The following is a 20,859-nucleotide window of genomic DNA, read 5'->3' on the forward strand; positions in this document are numbered from 1 at the left end:
ACTTCCCAGATTACAATGACGGTATTTGCCCCAAGTAACAGATATTTACTTTAGCTTGCTGGTTAACTTTTCTGTCCAGACTGCCTGTAGTCTTTGAATAAAGAAAAATCAGTGTGATCCCATGAGAGGGATAAGCAGTAGCAGGTGTGAATTTCAATTTGCAGCTCTGTTAGAGATAGTCATGCTCATTGCAGAGAGATATAAATGAAAATATGGGAGAAAATAATAATGTTTAATCTGCAAGTTTGTTACAGTGAAACAGTAACACCACCCTCGTTGATAATAACAATGTCTCCCACCCCAGTTCTAGATCTTTTTTAATTCCTCCCACTCAAGGAGTTTAAAAACATAAAATTATAAAAATAACACCAGTTATGCTGTATAAACATTGTCTTTATTTAACTGTTACATTTTAAATATCAAAACAAGACTATGGGAATATTTAATCTTTAATTCCTAGATCAATAATCATGTGTCTCTTCTAAAATTACTTACTAAGTATCATTTTCATATTCTTGGTAAATTATAAAAGTAGTCCTTTCCTTATACTGTACTGTGTATATTTTATTTTAATATATTTACATATTACAGATTCATTTAACTTGTCTGGAAGCTACCAGGCTTTTACTACATGCTGGATACTGCAGGCTAAAAGAGTCTTGGGCTTAGTTTTAATTAATAAGCATTTTTATTTAGTTTTGAAGTGACAATTTAGTTGATGGCCATTCATTCTCCCATTTTCTAAACCGATCATTTCAAGTTTGGACCATAGAGAGATCAAGCCTGTTGCAATAGCATTAGTCAAAAAGTAAGAACTAACCCAGGATGTAATGCCAAAAGTCCAGAGAAAAGCGCTATATAAATGTAATGAATTTATTTTAAAGTCCCTACTGACGCACTCAAAACCAGACTTGCAATACCAAGTCTACCTAAAGTTGTTTTTAAAATGTGGGGAAACACAGTGTCTTCACATAGACTGTGTAACTAAACCATTGTAATGTATATGCACAAAATCAGACATCTTAAAATAGTGCACATTTTCCTGTCAGGTGGTAGGAATTGAGCCAGCTACTGCCTGTTTATTAACTTTGCATGTAAGATCGGTTTAACAAAATGTTTTCAGACTTAAGGATTTAAAGAGCAATTTAATATAAGGTCACATATATATACCATGTGTTTGGGTAATACAAAATTTGATGAGTCTGCCAAAGAATAACACAGAAACTACATTTCAATTGTTTGCAAGTCTTAGATATTTTCAAATCCATTTCTTGTGATTTTGCATTTGTGTGCCCATTTCATTGGGCTGCCATCCCATCCAGGTGATTCACTGCTGTTACTCTATATAATCTTAATACCTGTATACATTAGTACTCCTGTACTGCAAACCCAATTACTAACTGATATAAGATGTGCATTCTTTTTTGCATTTTTTTATGAAAACGGATTTATCTTCATATTACAGATATATTGTGTATACTCCAAAAGAATAACTTGCAAGTGGTATTATTATCTTTGGCAATATTTTCAAGAGAGACATTTTTATCCACTTAACTAGATAGAACGTCAGCACTAATTTCCAAAGAAAAATTATGATTTAAAATTGCATTAATAAGTGAGAAATTATTTTGTGCAGAGTATAATTTAGATATATTCATAAACAATTTTAAATTAATTTCTTCATGTTTAATGTAACAATCTAAAGCAAAAATCTTTACTAATCTTAATCTTATCAATATAAAATGATAAAATGTCTGGTTTCTGTTTCCAGGCGTAATGTTGTTCAGCATCCAGCTGCAAAGTGAACAAAACCAATTAAAAGCAAAATGAAAGAAGGACATAACAGCTAGAATATTTGATTAATAAAAGCAACAAGATGTACAAAGAAGGATGGATGTAAGGGCTAGCATATTTGCAATGTGATCGAAACAGACAGACTTACAATTGACCATTATGCCCTAATTAATAAAAGGGCATTTTGCTACACTAGTAAAACATATGGCAATATAAAGTTTTAACAGATTCTCACAGAAAAATCACAGCATGTAGCAAAATATAATGCCTTTGGTATGTGTAGGTCCAATGGCAAGATTATTTTTAATTTGTTAGCTCAATGTGATAACACATTACTTATAAGCTTTTGAAAGAAGACTGCTCACAAGGCTCACTGTGTGGATTTAATATTGGCTCTTTTTCCACAACAAAATATCAGTGTGTAGATTATGTTCAGCAGATATCTTGCATGAGTAGGATGAACTGTGTTGCCAGATCATCAGTACAAAATGATTAGTTTTCATTTTAAACAATTATGAACTACTATTAAGAATTACTTATGGAACGTATTTTGCTTTTATTTATTTTGTTCCTTAAACAAAGTTAAACACTAGCATAATGTTTATCTCATTTATAGAGTCAGTGTGCATTTAAGACATAACTTTCTTTAAATTTGTGTATGAACAAAATCCAGAATAAAAATATGGGAAATAATACATATTGGTAGCATGACATCTGAAATAGGTAAAGAATTTTCAAGGATGGTCAAGAATCGGAGTATTAGTGCATCTCTATTCATTGTGTTACTTTGTAACTTTTAATGTATCACTTAGTCACTTAATCTGTCTGGGCCATGGGCTATAATTGTAAAAGCTTATGTAAACAATTACATATTTGTATGGTATTTCTTTATAGTAAGGTTTCTTAGAACTTGCCTTAGTGATGAAAATAAATGTTGGTTAGTAGTTTGTTACTACAGGTGCAGTGTAAAACTAAAAATGAGCTCAGATTGAAGATACTTCTTTTGAAATTAATAAGCATGTGTAATTTATGTAATTTATATAAAGGTAAAATTACCTTTACAATGAACTGCCAGGGACCTAAAAAATATTTAATTGTAATGAAAATTTCGTAGTAATGAGATTCTGTAGTTGTCCCTATAGTGCTTTCTTTATCTTGCCTCCAAGCTTTTGCAATCATTTTAATAGCTTCTTTCACGTTAATTTTAATCTCCTCCTGTCTACAAGTTATGCTGACGAGAATTTTTCTCAGCATTTCCTTTGCGATAATACCCTTTCAGGGTGTGAATGATGCCCAGATCCAATGGCTGAAGCACTGCTGTGCAATTGGGTGTGAGGAATTCAACGCGAACATTATCTACGTAAATGTGGAAGCATGTAGTGGGTAGCACAGTTATCAATCAGAAGCCGAATCATCCTTTTCTTAATCATATTGTGAGGTTTCTGAACTCTTTTTGGTACCCACCCCCCACCCAACAGGACAACAAGCTGAAGTGCATCCAGCCCAGAAGCGCGATTGCCGCATCTGTGGAAATTGTTTGTCCGTTGCCAGGGCAGAGCAACAGCAGGCTCACAGCGCTGCAGTGAAGCACCACAGAAGCAGATCCTAAAATATCGTGGTCACGCTGTAAGTCCCCGTCTTGCACCCCAAAACATGAGACTGAGTCTCAGTACTTTAGCAAAACCAGCTTTAATCAGCTTCATACAGGAACGTCAGGGTTTTTTATTGTAGCATGATCTATCACCCTCCTATACACATACTGCTCCCTGTATTTACAATGTTTCCTGCATCACCCATCAAGATCTTTTCTGTTTGCTTTGGTGGCAAGCCACAGCAGAGCTGTGAGCCTGCTGTTGCCTCTGCAATGGATAAACAGTCTTCCACAGATGCGGTGTTTGCACTTCGGGACACTCTTCAGCGTATTGTCCAGTTGGGAAAGGTCCCAAGAGAGTTTAGAAACCTCACATTTTCTTGAATGAGTGCCGCATTAATAGGAATGTTTCTTGAACGAGCATCACTGAACCACATAAAAAACGCTTTTTCGACATCTTCAAATGCAGTAGTTCGCATACGTTTGCAACCCAAGATTGGTCTTTAAAGAAAGTTGACAGTGTCAATGGTGAAATTCTGAATTCACTGGCAAAGTCTGTTTTCTTTTTGCTGGAAACAAGAGCTGCAAAACTTAAAAGTTTTTTATTTCTCTAATATGAACTATTATCGTTTTTTCGTGTCTGCCATTTCTGTAGGAGGGTAAAGAGTTAAATTCCAATGGATGTTTTTCAAATGTTGACAAGCAATAAGCAAAAGGTATCACTGAAAACCATAGAAAACAAAAACAGCAAAATGACAGTACAAGAAAAGTTAAAAGAAAGAAAAAAAATTACAATGTTTCCGTTTGGGGATCGTTGTGCACAACTGAGCTGCGACCACAGAACTAACTGCTCTGTGGATGATTCATTCAGGCATTTTGAGGTCTTTTGGGCACTTTGTTGTAATGAGAGTATCTGCTGAATGTATTTCGTAGTAACGAGATTTCTATAGACTCGTGTCATATGGGGATCTGTCGGGACCATAAAAATACTTAGTTATAATGAAAATTTCATTTGTTAAGAAATCTGTTGTTAAAGAATTTTACCTGTATCATTTACAAAGGTTTATTAGGAAGGCAAAAGTAAAATAGTAAATGCATTACTAAACCATCAATATGCCAATGTTTGTACTGTTATTAAAATTGTCATGTGCCTAAACTTCCAAATGTTTCAAATATGACTGGTGATAATATTTGGACTGATAAAAATGATTAATAAAAGAGCATCGATAATTTCTTTAAACAACTTTGTAACAGACAAAATCTACAACAATTTTATGAAAGTAACTATGTATCTTCAGTCTTACACCTTTGTTTTAAAGGTAACCAAGTGCAAAGGTGGGGTGTGTTATGGGGTTAATAGTTTATGATTAGTAAAATAAATTTATTTCTATAATGTAGTTTTTCTTAATGTAAAGATATGACACCCAATTTTCACTATACAAGACCTTTTTGACATGATTGGAGCATTGTCAATGAAATACAATTTCACAGTGCCACAGTTTTCAAATCATTTTATATTATAAATTTGTTATTTAACTAGTCCTAATTTTTTGCATTTATTTTGTCTTAAATAATTACACCAATAGATCTTCAAGAAGGTTATTATGTTTAAAAAGTGAAGTTAAATAAAGGCAAATGCTATACTTTTTACTTCAACAGAAACTAATAGCTAAAGGAAGAGCATAATTTGGTTTGTTTCCTAAACTTATCTAGTAGTTATTCAGTGCTAACCCAAATTACTGCTTTGACACTGCGAAATGCCATAACCCGAGAGGATTTGCTAATTAATGAAACAAGTGTTTTACTGTATATGAGTGTAAAGAAAAAAAAAACTTTCTTGATGAGAGGCCAGATAATCTTTATTCTCCTGTCTGGCTGTCTTAGTATACTATGCTTTCATTTTAAAACTGCATTTGTAAACAAAAACAATCTCCATCCATACTAGTGTTTTTACCTTGTTTGCGAAAGCATCTCCATCCATGCTTAAATAATCGAAAATGCGTATGATGTAAACGGTCACCTACACTACATTGCAGGTCATGAGATTTACCATAATACTGTAGCAATCAGTGCATTTTTTGCCTTTTCTGCATGTATGCAGCCTTCATACTGTACAAAACACAATTTAGTTGCATACATATAAGCAACAATAGTGGAGCGGCTATGTAATAAGCATGAACAAATCAGAGTATGATTAGTGTCTGCATTTTCGAAAACTTACGTTTTTGCCCGTCAACATTACAACAGTGAGGCTGCATTTTCAAGAGAATACTGCACTGGAAAGAGTTTTGAGAAGTCTCCATTTTCAGGGTTGAGATGAAACACAGAAATGAATACTAATGTCTGATTTTTTAAACAAAAACATAATAATGTGGATGGGGCCTTAGAGCTCAGAATTTCTGTGAAAAAATATACATTAGCTGTAGTGTTTTTAAAATATATATGGACCCTAACTTGTTAGATAACTTATTTGATTTTTTATTTATTTTTTTGGTATTTTCATTTTAAAAGAACATACAATTGATCATATAGTCACTGAAATAAAACTGCAGTTATTCCTTTTTTCTGTAGAGGGATACCGTTTTCTACATATGTGCAATGCATACTTGTAGATGACCAGGTGGTACTCTTAGAAAAAAATGTTATAAAATTTGTGTTCCATATTCTCCATCAGTATGTCTGTGATTCTCTAAATCTTTGAGTTGCAGCTTGCCTTAAAGCCTGAGCCATCCTGCTAAGAGATGATGCTTAAAGCAATCTTGTCTGATTTAAAATTCTGAAACAGAGCTACATTTTGTCTTTTTTTGTAACTTTGCTCTTTTGTGTTCTCAATAAAAGTAAAATTCATGTTATTTATCATAAATGAAATAAACATTATAGTGTCAGTTTTATTTAAAGAAAGTGACCATGCATGTTCATAGTTAAAATCAAAGTTACAGAAAAATAAGGTGGAATTAATTCTAATTTTCATATGAATTGTTTTCATATGTTGTGGTCTTTTTATTTTAGTTGTTACTCAGCCAACGGCATCAACTTCACATCCCTGTGCATCAGGCAGTGAAGAACCCAAAGCCCCTGAACTCCCCAAAACAAAGAAAAATCGATGTTTTATGTGCAGGAAAAAGGTTGGACTAACAGGTAGGCATTTTAATAACCAGTGCCTCTGGACATTGTATTTTAATACCAATGATTCACTGGGTATGGTTTTGTTAAGTGCATGTACTTTGCTTTGGCAAGCTTAGAAATCACAGAAACTAACAGTTTTTTTTTAATGCAAATTTTTTTAACAGTTAAGGTAAATGTCACTACTTTGTTTGAAAAAATTTAAGACAACATATAAACAGTTATACAGGCTCCTCAGGTGTGTGTTTTTTACATATAAAAAATACAAACCAGGAAATTAAGTTTAGTTCCACCAGTAACTTACGGTTACACACAGCACCATTACAGAAAAAAAGAATCAAATATGCGATGGTGGGCAGAAGTAGTTTTAAACTTATGAGTAAGCAAAGCTAGCAATTTGAGCACTTACGAAATTGTACCTAAGTGCACAGTGTCATTGTGACATTCTTTTTAGTTAATAAAGCTGTTGAGTTATTAAAGCTATTGTAATAATCATACCTGCATGTCTTTATCCATACAAACAGTTATAAACCTCCTTTTGTCCAGCTCTGTATGTGGGCAGTGTCATATATATATATATATATATATATATATATATATATATATATATACTGTGATAAGAATGAGTCGGAGACATCATAAAGATTTGGGGGCAGCCACCCGTATAATTGAATCGGCTGCAAAAGTAGTTGTAAATAGCAACTACTTAGTTCAGAGTCCAGAACAGCCTGTACTGAGGCAAGATGGCAGTTTTAAAGGGCTGGAAGGGAAGTGCCGTCATCTATGCCGGAACTGGGAGTGGTGTCCTTGTGCCCGGAAGTGACATCATCCTTGGGGCCGGCAACAGGCGGATTTCCGGAAAGGTCTGCAAGGGACTGAGAGAGAAAGTCAGTACACTCCGCCACCCCTGGCCTGGCGTAGAATTACTAGTGTTTAGGCCCTTCAGCTGGTTCCCATGCGCGTGTGTGACTATATATATATATATATATATATATATATATATATATATATATATATATAGTCTTAGGATAATTCTTCTAGCTTTTATAACCTGAAATGTATGTTTTCACTGACCTTTTCATCTTTAGACTGTGAGGAGGACATACTTATACTTTTGGGGTTCAATAATATGACTCGCCATGAGCTGATTATCAATCCACCTTGTAGGACGCTCACCTAAACCTCAGCTAAATATTTAACAAAGATTATCTTTCTTTTTATTCAGAATTACTGTTTTTGTTAGTGAATTCCACATTAAATTTTTCCCTTTAAACACCAAGTAATTTGAACTGCCGAGTGCTGAAGTTGTATAGAATAGTTACCCTCTAAAATGTCCTAGATCTCTCTGTACGAAAGTCAGATCTACTGTATTCATAAAAGACCTCTTTAAATAGTTGCTATTCAAATAAGTAAATGAATAAGACTTGAATAATTATCTTGCTAAACATACTTACATATGACCTAAATTCTCAATCCATGAACTTTTATTTTCTGTAGTAGTATTGCACTCAGGTCCAAATGAGAATTTTCCATCTTTTTCAGAGCTTAGCTCCCCTATTTATGTTGTGGACAGCCCTGTCCTCAGTGCTTCCTGCATGAAAGTTTTGTTGCACCACAGAAAATGTTTCCTGTGGGTAAAAGTTTTGACTGTCTCTCTTCAATGTTATTCCCTCCTTGGTTAAGGCTTTGGACTTAAAACCTTGACCCTGTGACCCTGAGAATGTTACTTCACCTGCCTGTGCCCCAATTGGAAAAAAGAAATGTAACCAATTGTATCTCAAATGTTGTAAGTCACTTTGGATAAAGGCTTTTAGTGTGGCTTACCAAGAAACTTGTTGCAACTCCTCATACCTTACCTCATTCTAGACTTTGTTGGTTACTGCAGGAAAGGATATTTATTTGGTTTAAATCATTAATAATATTTTTGCTGCCACATTTGTAAATGTGATAGTAATCTCAATACTTTTAGCACAAAATATTAAACTTAAAAAAGTTTAGTTTATTAAACTAAAAAAGCACACATGATAAAATCTAGCTCTCAATTTGTTTATTAAAATATTATGCCAAAGTGTTACAGCTATCTTCAGTTGCAGCAATTCCGCAGAAATGAACAAGCACATACCCCCCAGTTTTTTTCTCCTGAATGTCAGTTAATTTTAATATAGTAACTTCATTTTTTTTCTTACAGAAACAAAAAATAAAAACTAACTTTGATACAGCTCTCACTGACAGTGTGGAATAGTACTGCTCACTACAGACTTTGTCACTATTTTTAATTACTTTGTGTTTTCATGCTGAATATAACCAGCAGCACACACAAGTCATCTCAGACATACATGTAGATGAGCAGCTCAATTGATATATAGCCTTGGGAAGGTGGTAGGTGACACTCCATAATCCCTAATCAGGTGTCACTAAATGTAACCAGCAGCAGCAATAGCAGTCCAAAAAGCTCTGTCACAGGTAAGCAGCTGTCCTTTTAGCTGAGGAGAGGTATAATCTGCTGTGTAACTTCAGGGAGCACAGCTGCTGCTGGGAGCAAGTGACAGTCCTAGAGATCTGTCTTCAAAGCACACATCTCTGCTGAGCACCATAACATATACAGCAGGTGTAATCTCCCAGCATTTAATGAAGATAACTCTAACAAGACACACATATACAGTACATATATATAAATATACAATATTGTTTTACCTGTCAAATAATGAAGAATGTTTATTCCCAGCTTGAATTGATTGTTAATATTAGTTGTACTTTCTGTCTAGATTTGATAATGGGTATGTGTTTTTAGACATTTCTTGTGTGATATATTTTCATTTCACGGTGTGGTCAGGTTTAATCCGGATCTGCTGTAGCTGAGCGGAGACCATCAGCATCATTCTCTTCTGTATTTAGTTAATACATTCCTCATCATGTCAAGCCCAATGGATTTTAGAGTCTATTAGAATGTGTCCTCCTTACTCTTCTGCTCACATGCTAACTTGACTCATAGCAGCCAGCAATAAAAGACAAATGTAACTCCTGTGGTGCAGCAAGATGTTGCGATTTCACTTTGGTAATGTAAAGGGTGAAGTTGTACTTCATATTCTGGCAAAGTGTGCACTACAGACTAAAGGGTACAAGAAAATGTATTAAGTGAGAAGTGACCATTACTCTTGGGTAAATCCACAGAACTTCCTGTTTTGGTATGTTAAATACCTGATCTCATATATTGGAGCTGAAAGGTATCCATACTGAAGAAGACATTTGTTTAGTTGATTATTACATTAGGGCAGCACTATGGCACAGTAGTTAATGCAGTTTTCTCACATATTTAACATTGCAGGTCCATATCTGGACTTTAGCCACTGTCTGTGGGGAGTTTGCATTCTCTTCATTTTATTTCTAGTTACTCCTTTTTATCCAGCATCCCTGAATAGATGCGCTGTCAGGTTAATTGGTGATTATAAATTGGTCATCTGTGTATACAAGTATTGTGTATGCATGAGTGGGCCCTGTATTGAACTGCTACTATGTCCAGGGTTATTTCCCACCTTGCACCCAGTGCTGTCAGCATATGTTCCAGTCCCTGTAACCCTAAATTTTCTTAGGAGTTTGTATTTGTATAGTATGTATGTTGGTGGTGCAGTGGTAGCGCTGCTGCCTCGCCGTTAGGAGACCCGGGTTCGCTTCCCGGGTCCTCCCTATGTGGAGTTTGCATGTTCTCCCCATGTCTGTGTGGGTTTCCTCCAGGCACTCCGGTTTCCTCCCACAGTCCAAAGACATGCTGGTTAGGTGGATTGGTGATTCTAAATTAGCCCTAGTGTGTGGGTGTGTTTGTGAGTGTGCTGTGGTGGGTTGGCATCCTGCCCAGGATTGGTTCCTGCTTTGTGCCCTGTGTTGGCTGGGATTGGCTCCAGCAGACACCTGTGACCCAGTGTTTGGATTCAGCAGGTTGGAAAATGGATGGATGGGATAGTATGTATGTTAAAGGTTAAAGGGCAAAGGAGTGTAGAAGTAATAGTTTATTTAATTGGTGCCTAGTTGTTCAACTTTGTGGCAGGTTCTAACATCTTGCATCTTCTTCTTAACAGTAGTGGCTTCAGTGATTTGACTCTCTAAAACAAATTTGTCTGAATTTACAGGCCGCTACTCAACTGTAAAAAATATCATTGATTTATACAGTATGTGCTATCTTTAAAGTAATACAGTATTTATGCTATTGTTTTAATTTGCTTCTGATTGTTGTCTGAAGACTTCAAATAAAGATGATGTTTTCTTCATCCAAGTAATAAAGCAGTGCATTAGAAAGTATTTAAATGTTGAAAGTTAATGCAAACTTAGAAGTTTTTTTAAATAGATTTGAATGTAATTAAGCTTTTGTTTTAATCCAAAATAAATTGAGCATATGAGGTCTATTTTAAATACGGTTAATTATTGTGAATATTTACTTTTGTTAAAAGACAGATTATTTTAAGCAACTGTTAATTCTTCTTTCTTTTGTGTGGCAGGTTTTGATTGTCGCTGTGGAAATTTGTTCTGTGGGCTCCATCGTTACTCTGACAAGCACAACTGCCCCTATGATTACAAAGCAGAAGCAGCAGCAAAGATAAGGAAAGAAAACCCTGTCGTCGTAGCTGACAAGATTCAGAGAATATAAGGCAGACACTTTTTTCTTTCTGTTGAACACTGTTAAGAGTGAAGAAAGGACAATTTCTTTTTTTTTAAGATCTCAAAACTCATATACTGAGCACATGCATGAATGATCACTTTTTCTTTTTTTTTCTTTTTTTCTTTTTTTTTAAGATTATTCAGCATTTTACTTTATTCCCGTTGTGTATCGTTCCTCTTGGCTTAGGGAAATAATGCAGTCCCGGGCATCATTTCAGGAAATCTTACGTACTGTCAGCCAACCTTTTATTCAAAGGCGATAGATGATCTTCTTTAAAGCCGGCATATTCTTTTTGTGCCAAAATTTGGAAGGAATTCTCATGGCTTTGGGTTTTTCTTGTCAAGCAAAGCATTGATTTCAGTGCTAATGGTGACTTAGAAAGGTGCGTCTGCATGCTTGCCTACTTCTTTTGGGCCGATGAGCAGATTAAACACTTGCATTATATTTTGTCCCTTGTTTATGTCTTCAGGTTCTTTTGTGATCTGTTGAAGGTGAAATTCACATCTTTAATACAAAACTTGCCTGGATGTTCTTAGTGTTCTTGGACAAGATATGTGACTGTGTTTGGTATCAACCCCCTGTCACTCCCTGCCCCTCAACCACATTTTGTTTTAATCGCTTTCTGATGAAGTTGTTAACCTGATGCTGCTTTTCCAGGAAATGCATATCCTGTCATGAAGTTATTGCAAGTTATATTGTGCCATATGCGATAGCATGTGTGGGAAACTTGCTGAAATCAACGTAATGTCTTTTATAAGCTGCCTGTTAAAAAAGTAATTTAAAAAATAATTGTAACGATTCAGTGTTGAAAAAGGATATGCTCAGAAGAGCAGGTGTGCATTGTAAACCAGTAGAATGCTGTGTGCCATTAGTTAAAATGGTTCAGTTCTGTCCATCTTTTGAAACAAGTTCTGCAGAGTTTTATGAGATAGTGAGTTTATAGGCTTACAATGAACTCTTCAAAGCAGTGATAGTAATCTGATGCCTGAAACCATGCCCAGTAGTCTGCTTCTCAAATTTACTTGGGTGTAGGAGTGTAATTTTGGGTGTATTGCATGGGTTGCTTATCTACAGTGTAAAATATCTGAAATGTAGAAATGGCAATATACTTCACTAATGCTTGTTCAGTATTTCCACTTCTGTTCATAATGGAAGGTTCTTGGGACATCCTAGAGATTGTGCTGATATTTACATATATAATGTGTATGTTTACATAGCAGATCTGTGAATTGCATGCATATGTACACATACACATATCTACATATATACAGGATTCAGTGGTTGGAGCTAAGGAGGAAATAAAAGCAAAGTTGAATTAAAAGGGTTGATTTTGCTGGTGCTAGGATTTTATTCAAACCAGTGTGTTTTATCTAAAAGCTTGAACAGTAGTGTAATAAAATGTGTGTATGTATATTTTTATGTTGCATATATATTTAAAATGTACTTATACCCAAATAGCCATCCATTCTAAATACTGTATGATTCTAATATGACAATTTATTGACAAAATACCTCTGTCGTTTAAAGGAATAGTCCTCCCAAACTTCATGGCTTAATATTTTTTCTCTTGAAAAGTATCTATTCAGATAAGAGGAAACACTGATATTCACCACAGTTAAGCTGTTGTTCAGAATTTAGGAAAGGAGTTTATATGATGAAAAATGAAAGGCCGAATTATCCACAGAGCATCTTTAAAGCCGTGATAAGGAACATAAAGCATTCAGAACCATAGAAATAAATGAAAACGGTATTCAGGTTATTTTGAATGTACTCTTCTGCCATTTTTCTCACTGCTAACGGATGGAAATTCCACTTACAAATAAAAATAAATGAATTTGTTTCATGTGTTGTTTTCAAGAGGAACAATTCTGTTTATGCCATCAGCCTCCATGACATTGTGAATGTCTTTGGCACTGAAGATGCTTGGTGGAGATTTTGCTTTCTATTTACTGTCTTTTCACTGTTCGAAGACAAGACCACGGACAAGACAGGATCATCAGCCGCCTACACAATATTGAAGAACTGTTTAACCAGAATGCAAAATGGTTTCCCCTTGGCTAAATATATTTTTCAGGAAAATTTGGGCTCAGTATTCCTTTAAAGGTTTACCTTTTAGATTTAAATGCAAGTTGAACAATCTGCTTTGGCTCCTGTATATGTGTATAACTATATAGTCTACATTAGCAGTGTGGTAACATATATTCTTGTAAATAGATTCCTTGTCGGGATATTGCTTCATATCCATTTTCCTAGTTATGTATTTTATTTGGTTATCCAATGCTCTTCTCATATAGGAATGTGAGATTTTTGCTTTTGAAACTAATGTATTATTTTCACTTTTTTCTTTTCAACTTCATTTTAGTTATTCAAACTTGTTCAAGAGGGATAGGTGTGTTCATATTTATGTATTGCATATAATCTTGCTATTGAGCATTAATGCTAAACTGTATTATGTAAATAAAATTATGTACAGAGAGATTATACCAGACTGGCAGTGGTGTGCATTTTTGAGATTCCAATATTTCCTAAAATATAATCTGTGATCCAAAAACATTAATAATAATAATATTATTTGGGTTTAATTTTAATTCATCTAGTCAGCTTTTCTATGTAACAATTAAATGGAAAAGTAGTATGATGTGAAACTAATACACATGCACTAAGGGCAAGCACGCATGCAAGAAAAAGAATATTCTCGTAAAGAGAAACTATTCATAATTTGTCTATTGCACTTGGACTAACGTGTTTAAATGAAATATAGTGAATACTCTGTGTTGTATGGAAATGAAACCTGGCAGAACCACCCTTGAAGCTGTGGCTGTTTTTATAGGTTATGCAGATTTTTTTTTTGCTGAAGCATGAGGTAGAGTCTTCAATAAAATGCCATTTCTTCAAGGAGTCTTCTTGCAGGTGCTCATGCTAGTCTTTAAGAACTGGCATACTGTATGTATGGCCTTCCATAAAGCCATCACTGGGATCAGTGAGGTGTTTCTTTTGATTAGACATACTCTGCAGAGTCCAAAGTATACGTTCAAACGGTATTTTTATGAGGGCCCTGAAGAGTCCTCGTCTCTTTAACACAAAGTAAAAAATTTTCAGAATGTAAAAATAAAACGTGGAGTCAGTCTTTATTAAAGGTGTACCTAGGTAATTAAAAGAGTAATTAAAAATGGTTGCTGTGAAATATGTACAAAGTACAAATCTGACCATTCATTGGGAGGAGGAATGAGGAATTCCTTGATCTAATGGTTGCACTCAGATTTTGTTTGGTAGATGTGCAAGGACAGTCATAAGATGAATGAGGCTGATGAAATAATTCAAAATGCTGTTGCCAGTATACTGAAGGACCCCACAGAAGACACGTTTCTCAAAAATGCTTCAAGAGGTACGGAGACCAATATGTAGCCATTTTTATAAGACAACTCCCATTACTGTCAATCTAAATTTCATGGTAGACCTTGTATGTGTCATAAATATTGAAAAAAAAGATATAATAAATCTTGCATTGCTTTTCTGCTTATTTTTCTCCATCTGTGAGCACCTAATAGACAGCTGGTATTAAATGCTGCTAAATCTTTCCATCTTTCCCTTATGCATTCTTCAGGTTGACAGTCTTGCTGTAGGGCATTCTTTTAAACAGGCACGTTTTTGAATCAGCCCCCAACTTTAAATTATTATGTGACTAAGAGACTAAGTAATGCAATCTTATGGCAACCTTTAATTGTAAAAATATATGAGGAAATATGAAATGGGACAGGAACATTGTAGACATCTTGGCCAGACATGTTTGTTAAATTAATAACTGTAGTTAACTGAAAACAAGTCACCTTGGTTAAGAGGATGCCTTGACTTAATAAATATTTCCTAACTGAATAAATATTTATTTTCCTGTTTAAATATCAGAGTGATGTACAATACACAGAACATGTAACATTTTGCAGAGGAAGAGTGTGTTAAGACATTATATGATGAAACTGCATATTTCCATATACAATCAAAAGACACTTTTACAATAAAAAAACTAGTGGGCTCCATCCCCTGCTCACTTTGCTCGCCAACCCCCTGCTGGCACTATGTGCTAGTCATTTTGCAGCTTTACCACTCGCGTATGGTTAAGCGGATGCATAATTTAAACAGATTGTTATTTTCATGGGAATTGTTACATATGCATAATAGAACTAACTATTTTACATTACAGCAAGTACATAGTTAAAAATAGTAAAACGTAGTAAATTGAAAGAAAATTATGTTTTATGTTGCGTTATATGTATTTGTTGCTTTATATGTTTTTGTTCTGTTTGGCTTTGAAATTAACACACAAATACTTTTTAAACTTACTCTTTTACTGTAAAACTTAAGTAAAAACATTATTTGGAATTAACTTTCTTCGATATCGCATTGAATTTTTATTCTGTGCTTGGACTTGGATCGTGACAACGCAACGCATAACTGCCCGTGAGTGAATATCGTTTCTTTCTCTCTAATAAACCAGTTTTTTTGAATGTTTGTCCCTGTGATTTGTTGATTGTCATAGCAAAAGCTATTCTAACAGGAAACTGTAAATATTTTAATATGAATGGCATATCAAGATCGCCTTTGGTGTCTAATGTTGTCCATGGAAGATGTACTACATTACCTTTCTTGTTGCCTGTTAAAATTTTACATGTCAGAATTGTTTGACCAATTTTGAATACAACTAATCTTGTCCTATTACATAGCACATCACTCATGTATAAATTATGCAATAACATTACTATACATCCTTCTTTCAACAGTAATTCAGCCGGTGCAAGACCTTAACGTTTGTAGATATTCTACGGGATTTTGTAAGTTGATGTTTTCATCTTCCGCAACATCACCACCAACTGTTTTCAGCATAGTTTACTGATACGTATTTAACCAATATGTCACGTAACCGAGTGACTATTTTCACGTTAATTTGTTTGACTTCATCGTTTCTCAGTGCTAGGATTGCCCGTGTACTCATTTCTTCTGTTGATAACCCTTCGGGATGAAATTTGGACATAATAAGTCTCCTTTAATTGGGAACTTAAAATGAGGAAAACATAAAAATTTATAAGAGCTGAGAGTGCAGGAACTGTGTCTGACAAAAGCGTTCACAAGAAACCCCAAACCTTTATGATTGTATTCTTCTCTTTATTACAGTGGCGTAGTCGGCAGGATACAAGCCCGAAGAATGTTTTTGACCATGATGATAAATGAGCTCCAATCCATGAAGCTGGAGCAGGCAGCCACAAAAGCGGAGCTGGCAGAGACCAAGACGCGGCTGGCGGCAGCTGAAGCGGTAAAGCCGAGGCCCGCATGGCCTCCACTGCCTCCAATCATCCCGCTGTCCGAGTTGGATGATATAGAGTCATATTTAATGATCTTCGAGAGGACTGCCTCTCGAAATCAGTGGCTGAGGTCGGAATGGGCATCCATACTGGTGCTGTACTTGAATGGCATTGCACAGCGGTCTTATCACGATCTCCCCGATGAGGAAGCCGCTAATTATGACCTCCTGAGGGCCGAGATACTCAACCGTTAACGGCGTAACCTCGGGCCAGCAGGCGAGGGAATGGCGGCACTGGAAATTTGACCCCGATTGCCCAGGCATTCAAATTCTGGGGCAAGCTGGGGTGTGACCTCACCACTGTCACACTTCCCTTGTACATATCTAGTACAACTCTTACATACTTCTCTTCCTCATACAATACCACAACTCCTCTCGAGGCACCCTGTGATATGCTCGCATCTCTTTGTGCTCTTTCCCAGCATGAAACCATACTACCACTCACTAATCATCACCTCATGTCTCATCCTAGCTTCCAATACTCCTCCAATAACTTCATGCTGTGGTTGATTAATTTTATCCCTCTGTAGTTACTACAGCTCTGCATATCAATCACCCTTATTCTTAAAAATCGGTGCCAATACACTTCTACTCCACTCCTCAGGCATCCTCTCACTTTCCAAGATTCAATTAAACAATCTGCTTAAAAACTCTACTGCCATCTCTTCTAAACACCTCCATGCTTCCACAGGTATGTCATCTGGACCAACAGCCTTCCCATTCTTCATCCTTATCATTGCTCTCCTTAGTTCCTCCTTGCAAATCCATTGTACTTCCTGGTTCACTATCTCCACATCATCCAACCTTCTCTCTCTCTCATTCTCTTCATTCATCAACGTCTCAAAGTACTATTTCCATCTGCTCAAGACACTCTCCTTGCTTGTGAGAATGTTTCCATCTTTATCCTTTATCACCCTAACCTGCTGCTGATCTTTCCCAGCTTGGTTCATCTGTCTAGCCAATCGGTAAAGGTCCTTTTCTCCCTCCTCAGAGGTGTCCAACCTCTGATACAACTCATCATCTACTTTATCTTTAGCCTTCTGCACCTCTCTCTTCACCTTACATCTTTTCTCCTTGTACTCTTGTCTACTTTCTTCATCTGTCTGACTATTACACTTCTACTTCGCCATCCTCTTCCTCTGTATACTCTCCTGTGCTTCCCCGTTCCATCACCAGGTTCTTTGTCCTGCTTCCTCTGTTCAGATGTCACACCAAGCACCATTCTAGCTGTCTCCCTTACCACCTCTGCTGTAGTCACCCAGCTGTCTGGTAACCCTTCACTGCCACCCAGTTCCTGTCTGACCTCATCCCTGAACTCCACCCTACAGTCTTCCTTTTTCAACTTCCCCATTTGATCCTTTTCTTGATCTCCAACGTCATCTATAAACCACCATCCTATGCTGCCTAACTATGCTTTCCCATGCCACCACTTTGAAGTCTCCAATATCCTTCTGAGTGACCCTCCTGCATAGGATATAATCCACCTACTTTATGTGCATTTTCCACCACTCGTGTATGTCACATTGTATTCCTCCCACTCCTTAAAATGCATATTCACTGCAGCTATGACCATCCTTTTTGCAAAAATCCACTATCATCTGACCTTCCGCATTTGTCTCCTTGACACCATACCTACGAATAATCTCCTAATCCCCTTTGTTCCCTTCACCAACTTGTTCATTGAAATCCGCTCCAATCACCACTCTCTCTCCCTTGGTTACACTCTCCATTACTTAATCCAACTCACCCCAGAAATATTCTTTCTCATCCATTGCACACCCAAGTTGCATATGATCATATGCACTAATAACATCATCACACCTTCAATTTTCAGCTTCATAATCAACACTCTGTCTGACACTCTTTTCACCTCCAAAACACTCTTGTCATACTGTTCCTTCAGGATCACCCATACCACATTTCTCCTCCCATCCACACAATGGTAGAACAAGATGAAGCCATCTCCAATACACCTGTGCATACTCACTTTCCATATGCAATTGTCCGCCTATCACTTCCACCATCGTCTATTGTAAATGATTATAAAAAAAACTGACCAACTCTACTTTACAGTATACTGGGCCGGAAACCCCAAACCTTTATGATTGTGTTCTTCTCTTTACTACAATCTATAGATACACAAACATAGTGTATAATATGTGATATACCTTACATATTAATATGTAATATACCTTTGGGACACATAAAGTACTATCTATCTTTATTTTAGAGCCAGTGTATAATATGTAGCTGTGTAGTTGCTAAAATTCTGCAGCTTCAGCTTACGTCATAGAATGATTCAGGTTTAAATAATAATTCCACAGTCCAAGTATCTTCCTTTTAAAGGTTTTAATAAAATTCAAAGCAAAGCAGGTCACACACAAATACAGAGAAAAAAATTCATATTACAAAAAGGCAAAGTTTTTGTTTAAAGAAAGTTTTGTTCTAGTCTTACTTCACTTGTTTAATTTGTTTCTGTATGGTCATACAGTCATACTTCAAATGCTTATATGTTTATGTGTTTAAAACTGTATGCCAATGTTCTACCTGTAAGAGAGACAATTCCTAACTGATTTAATTAACACTCTGATTTTACCAGTATTGCTAAGAAAGTTCTATTAAGTGCTAGCTTACAGGGAGTAAAAGACCTTTACTTAGATAATATCTAAGTAAATATGTGAAACTAATATTCTATTCAGATTAACAAACACTTATGTGAATTTAACATTAACATGAACTTTGTAATATTGGCTCTTACATAATATTTATTAATAAAACACAAGAGATATGAAAAAAGAGTTGGATGCCATGGACTACCCCTTTTTTCTGTTTTGTTTAATTTTTATTGATTTTAGTTAGAAACAGATAATATCCCACATAGTCAAGTCAAATTTAACAAATCAAAGCAAAATTCGACCCCCACCCAAGAGAAAGAGAAAGGAGCCAGCAACTGAAGCTACTCGATAAAAGGAGCAAGAAAAGGAGGGTATCCATCCATCCGTTATCCAACCCGCTATATCCTAACACAGGGTCACGGGGGTCGGCATCCTTTTCCCCAAAATGAAAGCTTATACTAAAATGTTATTGATTAGATACTGCCAAATTTTGAAAAGTTTTGAACAGACCTTTTAAGTGAAAATTAGATTTTTTCCAGTTTCAAGTAGCTTATACTACCCCATTTAATGCTGTTATTCAACTGAAGAGAAAAAATGTTAGTTAGGAGCAAGAATGTCTTGGAGCAAGAAGGTGGAGTTGATCTTCAAGAGGTTCAGATTCACTGAGGCTGTGGTATGAAGAGAAAAATTGGAAAGCTGCTGTGAAAACATGAAATCCTCCACCTGTAGACCTTTCAAATGTGAGCCTGTAGGAGACAAACAAAACTCAGACATGTGGGACTATACAGTAAACCCTCGTTTATCGCAGGTAATCCATTCCAGACTCTACCGCGATAAATGAATTTCCGCAAAGTGGGATTCTTTATTTATAAATCTGATATTTTCGCAGTTAGAGCATAGAAAACCTGTTTACAGCCTTCTAAATACGTTTTTTAACATTATTAGAGCCCTCTAGATATGAAATAACACCCTTTAGTCAAAAGTTTAAACTGTGCTCCATGACAAGACAGAGATGGCAGTTCTTTCTCACTATTAAAAGATTGCAAACATATCTTCCACATACGGCTCACTCACTCTCTCTTACACACACACACAAACTATAATGTGCCAATATGGAATAACTGATTAACTTAATACAAGGATCTTTGGGATGTGGCAGTGAAATTCATGTACTCACAAGATAATATGGCATTTATTTTTAATTCTGAACTGTTAATTCGGTAGCTGTCAATTGCCTTCATTTGAATCATGGGAACTGCTGACCTCATTATGGGCTTAACAGGGGGTGTAAGCAGGGAGACTTTGGCAATTGAAGATGAACAGGAAAACATGGACAAACTAGCAGAAGGCAGTTTAGGTTTTCTCAGGCATGCGAGTACATTACACCCTAATATGTAAAACGTTCTGAGATTTTTCAGCTAGGGTAGACTGAAGTTTCAAGATAAGATCAAGACCAATCATGGTGCTGGAGAGTGGTTGATTAGGCTTGCAAATCAGAAATTCACTGCACACATGACACGTGAGTGAGTGTGCCACATCCAGTCTTCTGCCTTGACCCAGAGGCTGCTGGAATAGGCTCAGATCCGCCTCAAACCTACATTGAAGTGGTGAACACTGTACAGAAATTAATGGATATGTGGAGGTACATAAATATGAAAGAAAGATGCTGTAGTGTGTGGGTGTTCTTAGCAGTGTGTTTGTCCACGTTTGATCAATACCTTGGAAACCTCTT

General features: G+C 36.0%; 1 protein-coding gene across 3 annotated transcripts in view; it reads left to right on the plus strand.

Moving 5' to 3' along the window:
* Nucleotides 1–13,642, plus strand: part of LOC120527377 (AN1-type zinc finger protein 5-like) — a 50,710-nt gene extending 37,068 nt beyond the window's left edge. For all 3 annotated transcript variants that reach the window (XM_039750725.1, XM_039750726.1, XM_039750724.1), the window contains 2 exons: nucleotides 6,395–6,523; nucleotides 10,999–13,642. In XM_039750725.1, coding sequence (XP_039606659.1) covers nucleotides 6,395–6,523; nucleotides 10,999–11,147 — 278 coding nt within the window. In that variant the 3' untranslated portion in view covers nucleotides 11,148–13,642. The remainder of the gene's footprint in view (nucleotides 1–6,394; nucleotides 6,524–10,998) is intronic.
* The last annotated feature ends 7,217 nt before the right edge of the window (nucleotides 13,643–20,859 follow it).

Source organism: Polypterus senegalus, chromosome 4 (assembly GCF_016835505.1).
Source record: "Polypterus senegalus isolate Bchr_013 chromosome 4, ASM1683550v1, whole genome shotgun sequence".
Lineage (NCBI taxonomy): Eukaryota > Metazoa > Chordata > Cladistia > Polypteriformes > Polypteridae > Polypterus > Polypterus senegalus.